General features: G+C 41.4%; 1 protein-coding gene across 4 annotated transcripts in view; it reads right to left on the bottom strand.

Moving 5' to 3' along the window:
- Window positions 1-4,484: 4,484 nt before the first annotated feature.
- Window positions 4,485-9,360, bottom strand: part of LOC105569417 (putative sodium-dependent multivitamin transporter) — a 7,284-nt gene continuing 2,408 nt past the window's right edge. For 2 of the 4 annotated variants that reach the window (XM_012025871.1, XM_012025870.1), the window contains exons 2-9: window positions 8,463-8,587; window positions 8,114-8,335; window positions 7,690-8,030; window positions 7,480-7,599; window positions 7,039-7,256; window positions 6,613-6,830; window positions 5,798-6,042; window positions 4,485-5,729 (exon numbers count right to left, since the gene is read on the bottom strand). In XM_012025871.1, the coding sequence (XP_011881261.1) occupies window positions 5,423-5,729; window positions 5,798-6,042; window positions 6,613-6,830; window positions 7,039-7,256; window positions 7,480-7,599; window positions 7,690-8,030; window positions 8,114-8,335; window positions 8,463-8,582 (1,791 nt within the window). In that variant the 5' untranslated portion in view covers window positions 8,583-8,587 and the 3' untranslated portion in view covers window positions 4,485-5,422. Of the gene's footprint in view, window positions 5,730-5,797; window positions 6,043-6,612; window positions 6,831-7,038; window positions 7,257-7,479; window positions 7,600-7,689; window positions 8,031-8,113; window positions 8,336-8,462; window positions 8,588-9,082; window positions 9,322-9,360 lie in introns of those variants that run through there. The other 2 variants (XM_012025872.1, XM_012025873.1) reach the window with 2 other exon arrangements.

Genomic DNA, 9,360 nt, shown 5'->3' with positions numbered 1-9,360 from the left:
TCTATGAATCGCGGTAATTGATCACACACCGGCTTCCTCGCGGTTTTGCAACTCTGCATTTACTTAAATTGCGCGCTTTCATTGCGCGATTGTAATTCTGCCAATTTAAGCCAGGCGTAATAATTTCTTTTTTAACGACAACGCACCTTGAAAGTGCAACATGGTTTAAAGCTTAATTTTTATGAACAAGACCGATTGCGCAAGACCGACGACGAAGACTGACCGTTTTGTTGATTATGCATCTGTGTATTGCAATAAGGAAAAATTATATCAGTTTCCAGATATAAGCGAGATGTATATAAAACATTTGAAAGGTTGGTCAATTGTTAAGCTGACGCGACGAAAATGGTGGGATCGTGTCCAATTATTTCTTTTCCAAGATCCACATAATTCAAGGCTAATGCATTGTTGGAATAGATAATGTCTGTATTAGAATAGACAATGCTGGAGATCGGGGACTGGTTAAACATTAGTTGGACACATGCAAAACTGGTGTAGCGTAACAAATACAGCGCGAGGTGGCGGATATCTGCTGTTTTTTGTTTCGTCGAATTTACAGATTCTATAAGTCCATTCCACGTGATTTATTTTGTGTGACGAAAGCAATGCGGAAGACACAAAGGATGAGAAAAATACCTGTGTCCCCATTATGGCGATACACACGCATTATTTTCCACCGTATTCAAAATCACTAATAAATTACATTACCAAACATAATTAGTACTCTCAATTTATGAATGTAGAAACATATAGAAGAAATAATCAGAGAGAGAGAGAGAAAAAGGGAGAATATATTTTACTTAAAGCAATGTATATATTTTCTATTTGGATATTTAAAAAGTTATTATATAATTAATTACTACATTATTTTATTATACTATTAATTCGGTATTCTCAGTTTGTTTGTCGCGTCAGTATAGAAAGAGATAATGTCTCTTATCACAAAACGTTTGAATAAAGGCAACTTTTGACAAAGGAAGAGTCAAATGTGTTAATGTATTTACTCTTTCAGTTTAACTTCGTTGCTGTTCAAATTACACTTTTTCGAAGACTTTTCTCTCCGAGTGCGTCACATAAATGTCAAAAAGATGAAGTTTAGTATTTCTGCGCTTACTCGAAACCGAATATTCCTTTTATATTCTCGTTTCTTCTCTCCCGTTTCCCCGAAAATGCCGCGATAAGCTTTCATGCTTTTCATTAAAAATCGCGATTTTTTCTCTCACGGCTTAATTACGCTGGACGATGTGTATAATTTTCAATGACGATGCTCGTAATATTAGTAATGTCGATTGTCGAATACCGATTCGCCGATTCGCGACACGAGCTGGGACAAAAAGCCAATGTCGTTTCGACGTATAAAGAAGTCGCAGCACGCGTGAAAACCACGCCGCGAATCCAGCTGAGTCCACATTTAACCGGTTATGGTTTACAGGATGATAAACAAACTAGGTAGACGGGAATTTCTAAGAGATGTAGGATTATACGTCGATACGCGTCAATTGAAATTGAAATCGCATAAATCGTGCATTTAATTAAAATCATAATCTCGAATTTACGACAAACGGCCGGCCGATCCTTTCAACGGAAATGACGTGCCTCCCTGATGCAATATACGCGTAACTTTTGTTGACCTCGTATAAGAAGACGAGAAAAGAAAACTCAAATCCAAAGCTCGGGAAAAAATTGGGACGCGAACCGCTCGCACCTTTTTCCTTCATTAAGTAAACGCTAAAAGATCACATTTTCTTCCTACAAAGTTTACCGATTGCTATTACATCGAGATCTCTCCACCGCGATAGCTTCCTGTATTGTTTCCTCGTACCTGCGCCGCGAGCTGACGTGCGGAAGGATTTCTCGGACACCCTGTGCACGCAGTCCGTGTTCAGATCTAACCAGATAATTCCGACTAAAATCGACGAAGGGCGATGAACAGTTTTTATCCGATGCATTGCTATCCGCGCTAATCGCGATTCCTCGGACGTGAGTGACGCGGGCTACAAAAGCTACGCAGCTGAGAGATTGGGCGATGCACAAGTCGCATTATTCACTAACGAGGTGTCCATACGTGCGTTTAAAATCGTGTATTGAAATATTACTTTGACAGGACGGGATTCCGAACGCGCAGAAACGTATAGATTGGGAAGCGAGACTCCTAGAAAGGAAATTGAATCGGGCGTGAAAGATTTGTCTCGCGAAAATCTGACGCTATCAGGACGATCTTCGATAATTTCAATGAGCACTACTCACCCCTAATCAAACTTTAGCCGTAGAAAATCGTACGGATGCCTCATAAAATCATTAAATTACTCTTAAATCCGATCGTTAAACGGAAACTGTCGTGACGAGTCATGTTACTTTGACCGGATCACTTATGCGTACGTTTTGATTCTAAAATTGACAGATTACACAACATAGAAACACGTATACATGATCGCACTGAAAACAAACGAACTGTTACTCCCGTATACGCGATCGAACACATGAAACGGAGACTTTATTCCTACGAAGCTAGAATCCAAAGACCGCTGCACGTGTGTACAGACACTGTTGACATCGAAAGTCGAAGATAATATCGATGTTGTCAAAAACAATACAACGAGAGCGCGGGAATGAAGGGAGTTATCAAATGGTGTTTCCAAAGATGAATTTTTCCGATTAAATTACGGATATATCCGACAAAATTTATCCGATGAAATGCAGTTACCGATAAAATTTGATTGAAAAACCGACCATACCTTTCATCGAATATGCAATTTAATTGAATATATCCGTTTGTTATTATATAATTGGATTATCCGATTTAATCGGGCATTTTTCTCAGCGTATATGAAATAACGTATGCATATACAAACGAAACCTGGAGTTGGAAAAGTAAAAATCTGGACGATACGTTCATACGATTTTTACTAATGCCACGGATTTTGCATTAAAACGTCGCCCATTATAAAGAAAATTGTGATAAATTTTACTTAGCAATATATACATATATGTACGATACGATAAGCTAACAATCACCCATCCGCTTTAAATTCTACGGATTTCGGAAACTTGTACAAGTGGAAGTAGGCCATGGTCTTACATGGACTGTAAGGTATATACATGTGTATATAAAATGTTATGAGGCTGGCATGTAAAATTTATATATTACAATTGCTTAATTAATAATTATTTCTATTAATTTCTATTAAATTTCAATCACTTTTATTTCATGCGACTGACCGGAATAATAATAATTAAAATTCAGATTGAAGAAACATAATTTATGATCGCTTTCAGGCAAATTCTCGATGAGATAATTGATAGCCGAAATTTGAGTTGGAAAGAAGAATATGTCTCTTTTGTAAATTTCTCAAACTACTAATTGTTGTCAGTGTAATAGTTAGATGAGAGCGTTTGATGCAAGACTGAACTGTCTCTCGCCAAGTCCGCCTAGACCGTAATTCTCGTTTCTTCGCGTCTGTAATTAACAAAACAATGCGAAGAGTGCCAAATTGAACGCGGCCACGAGGCAGCGTCGGGGACGCACGTCTAGAAGACCGATCGTCGCGCAAAGGAAGGTCGTCGAGACATTTGACGATTTGACCTCTGGCAAAGATGAGGCACTCGCTTCTATCAGGCTGATGACTTAATTGATCATTAACGAACGGTCACCCGGTCCAGGAAGAAAACTCAGACACCGGGCGCTGCTCTGCAGCCTCCCCTTCCCTCCCCTAGCCATCCGACACGTTTCAGTGGAAAAATAATTAAAAAGGGCCCATAGAGAGCCCCGATCGGCGGTCCGACGGAGTCGCATAAATTGAAACTGGTTTCAACTGGCCGGCGTTGGTTCAATCTGGCATGTCAATCCGAACGAACCAGAAGCTTTCCGCTGCCACCTTGGCTTTTTCCCCTCCACCCGTCCGGTGCGATGGTGTGCCATGTTTTTGCATAAACCCAGAGACCATTTTTTTCCCCACTTCTCTTTCTTTCTGCCCGCTCCGTGCCGCGGAATTTCCGAGGAGGCCAACGGGCAAAACCGCGTAAAGCTACTTGAAAACCAGGTGAGAAACAGGAAATCTTTTTTACTTCTATTAAATATCTTGAAATTATCTGATGTTGTTTTAGCCATCTAATGACGAATGATATTAGATTTAATGAAGCTTACATAAGTCTAAAGGAGTTTGCTATATTATTCGTTGAAATTACTTATTACTTGTTCACCTATTATTGCGTATGCAAGTATTGGCCATTTAGACGATTCTTGCTGATTTCTAAGAATAAACTAATACTCGAAAGTTGACGTTTCCTGATAATGATTACGTTATGCAAAATAATTTCCCAAACCGTTCGCGCGTATCAGTCGATCTTATGATAAAATTACATGTTATCATCCAAACTGATAGCGTACAACAATTGCATGTTCAACATAAAAAAAACTATTTATTTAAAGAAATACTGATCGATACACGCTGTTAATAAATATAATTTGTTGGTACCCGAAATATTAATAACATCATTCCTATACATTTCTATAAAATTGCCATTAAATATTAACGAACATTTAATGTAAAACACGCCCACAATATCATGCAAATCTACATTCTTCAATCAAATTTTAAAAATTTGCGAACAATGTGTATATCCCTTTTTCCACACTACTGCTGCCTCTTAATTATGAAACGACATCAACAAAATCTGCAGATACCGTCGTCGCGATTAAACGATCTTATAGAAAGTAGTAAACCTTCCCAAATAACCTGACAGCTGTATCTTGCGTAAATACTCGTCAAGATATAACCGCGTATAAACGGTTACACGACTAATTTCGATTCCTTACCATTGGATAATTATTACAGCTGTAACTGAGATTACAAGTGTAATACCTTAAAGCTAATTTTTCCTGTCATCTTGCTAAGTATTGTCAAGATTTTCTCTAAGAGGTAGATTCCCTTCAAGTACACCTGTGAAAGTTATATGCGTGTAACAGGAACTAAAGTTATTACGTACATATGTATACATAGAGATATGTCCCGCGGCAAAATTTTTACGCAAAATACTCGCAGCTCTCTCAAACATCGCCCTGCCTGCAAGAGATTTCTATTTGTACACAGTATAAATTGGCAGTGCCAAACCTAGCATGGAAGACATAGCATTTGTGTTCGTACTTCGACACGCGATCGCCTAACTTTATGTATTGAAACGAGACTTTTCTTTAAAAAGATAACGAACGAGTTTGCAAAAATTACTTCTACAAATACAATGAGTTCCATTCGTACGATAAGTCATTGACAAAATTTGCTAAATTTGTCAAAATTTTCCTTTAGGTCCCAAGAAATGATAGAAATACTTTTGTACCTTTCCCCGCGATTTTACCGCAAATGTCCTCCGATTATAAGTACGGAATGTCTAACGCCTATCAATCTCGGATTACAAAGTTACACTATTAGAGTTTTGTACAGATTTTATCAGCGGCGTTGTCTTTCCCGTGGATCACGTCGCTGAAGGAGTACTTTCTGTCTAACGACGAGTTTCCCTCGCTCCCCACGTCGTTGCCTTGTCTCGCCCGTATACGCCGCGCAATCACGGGAAAGAACAGATTGGCGTCTAAGTCGTCGGTTTCATTTTTGATAAACAAACGGGACAGATAGCTGACGAGCAGTCCGAGTATGAACGTTATTAAGAATCCGATAGGGGAGTACCACATGTACGAAATGCGATACAGGTAGAAGTACGAGCTGTCGCCGGTGCTTCTGAAAAGGAGATACGGCCATTCGTTAGATGCGTGCCAAGTACAGCTGATAATCGACAAATCACTTACTTGGACAGGCTTGTGGCGTTCTGGAAAAGGGATATCGTCACGTTTGTGGCATTACAGCCTTCGATGGTCGTCGGCAGTGTGGGTGGTATCGGACGCGGCTGGCCGAATACGATCCAGAATAAAAATGAAAATGCCGCGAGAACGCCGGTTATCGCGCCGCCCTCCGTCGCCGTTTCCGTGCCCATGCCAAGCGTGAAAATGCCCAACAGCGGACCGCCGACCACTCCAAAAATAGTTAAGGAAGCCTACAATGAAGGGAATTTATTTTATCGTCACCAATCGCACATCTAGGAATGACAATAAGCTTGCTGGCACGATGTCGGATCTTAGAAATGTTGCCGTGAAATCAAATTTTATTTTAATATGCCTCGGTGGTCCAATTGGTTGAGACGCCCGCCTAGAGTGGAGGAAGGTTCAAACCCTGGCTGAGGTAATATCTTTCGCGATAAATTTTCTGTATTAAAAACACATCGCCAGTCATGGTCGATCAACTGCTTAATCGTGGAAATAAAATTTTGATTGCGAAGGACCGGAATTTTCACAGTCGAAACGTTATGATTTAAATAAAGAAAAATATTTGCCAGTTACGTCCAATAATTTTAAACCTTTTTTTTGTCTTGTCTTTTACCGGCGAAGATAAGAATCTTAATTGGATACGTTCGCGGAGCGCGCTATTAACGCTGAAAACGTCACCTGTCTTCCTTTGACACACGATGAGCAGCAAGGATGGAGAACGACGCTTTCAGCGCTAATAGCGCAATTGCGCTGGTAACGAGCTTCCCCGAGAATGCTCTATATGCAATAATAAGCGTCACCTGAAGTAGACCGCCCAGGAATTGCGCTAGAAACGCCAGCGCGATGGAAACGATGCCGAACGAAAGAGCGAGCACCTTTGCGACGGAGGCTGATTTCGCAGGCGAGAATTCATGCCCGATGCACTTTCTATACACGGGTTTCACATAATCCTCCAACGTTACCGCCGCCAGAGAATTTAGCGCCGCGGAAATCGTGCTGAGGCCTGCGCTAAAAATACCTGGAAGCGACAGTCCAAGATTAGTATTGCAAATATCCACTGCGCGCGTCCATCGTTTTAAACTTATCCTCAAGTGAGATTATATTTTGTACGCGCAAAATTATATTTCGCGCCCTCGGATATTTTTATTTTCCGTTTATAGTTTATGGTACACAGTTTCGGTAAAATGTTAAATCAGAACCAGTCGATTCGCGAGTGGGAGCGTTACCTGCAACGAAGAGGCCCGCCAAGCCCGGTATGTTGGACATCGTGTCCATGACGTACAGTGGCATAAGCATATCAGGCGCGGTAATTCTTTTCTCGAGAATTGGATCGCAATTGTAATACCTGCTGTATATCGCCAATCCCGAGAAGCAAGTCGTGAAGGAAAGAAGTGTCAGAATCGGCCAAGCCAGCCACAAGGCTCTTTGCGAAGCTTGTATATTCCTAAAATAAATATGCGTTCAATGTAGCTCTTCCTCGGAATTGCCCAGACGCAATTCAATCGGAAACAATGCGAAACAAGAATATTTAATAACATATGCGAACAAATTAAAACTTCGCCGAGTTTTCATAGCTTCACATCCGATAAATGGAACGGCATAAATGCTTTACTGTTAACATAATTATTAATCCGGCGCTACTTAAATTGCATTATTGTGGCACCTACTTTACAGACAGCGTACGCTGTATTTGTACTTGATTCACTCCGTAAAGCGATAAAAATGTACACAAACCACCGAATGTAAGGGACCACCAGGTATGCCTTACTGTTGGATCCAGATCAATTCTGTAACAGAAGTAAAATATCAGTCAGCACGTAAGTATATGACTCGTCGAGTGTACGTGCAGTCAATGGTAGAAGAATCGACGCGATTACCTGTCGAACTCGAGTCGTTGTCCCTGCCTCGCGATCTCCCAGATCTGCCCCAGTCCCCCGACTTCAGTCGCGGCTGTGCCGATGACCAGAAACACGGCGGCGAACATGAGCAGGCCTTGAAATACATCGGTAACCAGCACGGCCTTAATGCCGCCTATACTCGAGTAGAAGGCACACACGAGGCCAATGATGAGGATGCTGGCGGTCTTAGAGATTCCCGTGGTCGCCTCCAAGGCTAGAGAAGGAGCATAAAGCACCACTCCTGAGTACAAGAGCAGCTGAATCCAATAAACAAAACTAGCCATCATCCTAGCCCTCACTCCGAAACGCTTTTCTAAGTACTAAAAGAAGTAATTACACCTTCAGATTTTCACGTGGCGTCGTAAAACCACCCGGGAAGGAAATGAAACTTCGCCGAGCTCACCTCGTAGGCGCTCGTCGCCTGCAGCTTAAAGAACACCGGGAGGAATCCGTAGCACACGATCGGAGTGCCTATCAGGTACGACAAGTTTATCACGACGAACTGCGTCCCGTACGTGTAATTCTCGGCGGACACGCCGAGCAGCGTAACGGCGGACATGAAGGAGACCACCAAAGCAATGGCGACTGGTACAACGCCCATTGATCGACTCGCGACGAAGTACTCCTGTGAAACACGTTTATACCCTTCGTGACAAACGTTCGTTCAAGGCGCTCGGGGGGGGGGGTAGGGGGGAAGAAATGTAGCTTCGTTTCAACGGACTTATCTTTCGACAGCGAGACTTGATAATTACCTCCATAGTTTTCTGACGACCTCCGCTGAATCTGTAATAAACGCCAATTCCAGCGCTGATACACAGCATCACCGCTATGACCAGATAGTCGACCAACCCTAAGGTATTTGTTTCGGCCATTTCGTCTGAAACGTGAAATCAAAATAATTAACGTTGTGTATCTCACTTCGGAGGAAGGAAACTTTTCGTCGGTATAGAAATACGAGTGCGAATGCATCTGAGCGGGTATGAATCGGGTAAGACGAACGTAGGAAATTTTTATGTAAAAACTCTGGAAATTATTTGTAGATTTGTGAAATAAAAGATCTTATAAATCAAACTGAAATTTAAACGCCCATTGAAGTAGGACCTAGGCAAGGTGGCGGCCGTTAAATTGCTTAGTGAATCCACCACCTTGCCTAGGTCCTAATTCAATGGGCGTTTAAATTTCAATTTGATTTATATCTAAATAGGACCGAGAAATATTCATCGTTGTTAAAAATTCTTATTTAAACACTTTGACATCAATGGAACGACACGTCATCCCTTATTCCCCGTCTCGGCTCTTGTACACTTTATTCCTTTGAATTGTCATTTCACGTCAGAGCCTTATGAATTTTATCGTTCACATCGTCTCTTACTTAAACGTGCAACAAGACGAAAATTCGTTCGGCAAACAGCAATCGATGACTTCGTTGAACGAGACTTTACAGCGTTCTTTTCTTATTTTTAATCTCTTCCGCGATATTTTAAAATTCGTCGTCACTGCGGTGCACCGCATTTCGCAGCGTCCAGCACAAATGCGAAAGTATCATTTTTCTTTCGACATCGCACTCTACGTCCCTGTAAAGGCTGGTCTACAATACATGGAGTAAGTTGGAGTAAGGAGTAGGAGTAAGGAAATAAATCCATTTTATTT

The sequence above is a fragment of the Vollenhovia emeryi genome, unplaced genomic scaffold (genome assembly GCF_000949405.1).
Source record: "Vollenhovia emeryi isolate VEMERY1.0 unplaced genomic scaffold, V.emery_V1.0 DF939124.1, whole genome shotgun sequence".
In the NCBI taxonomy this organism is placed as follows: domain Eukaryota; kingdom Metazoa; phylum Arthropoda; class Insecta; order Hymenoptera; family Formicidae; genus Vollenhovia; species Vollenhovia emeryi.
Note: the sequence above shows the minus strand (reverse complement) of the source record. Positions and strands in the feature narration are given on the sequence as shown.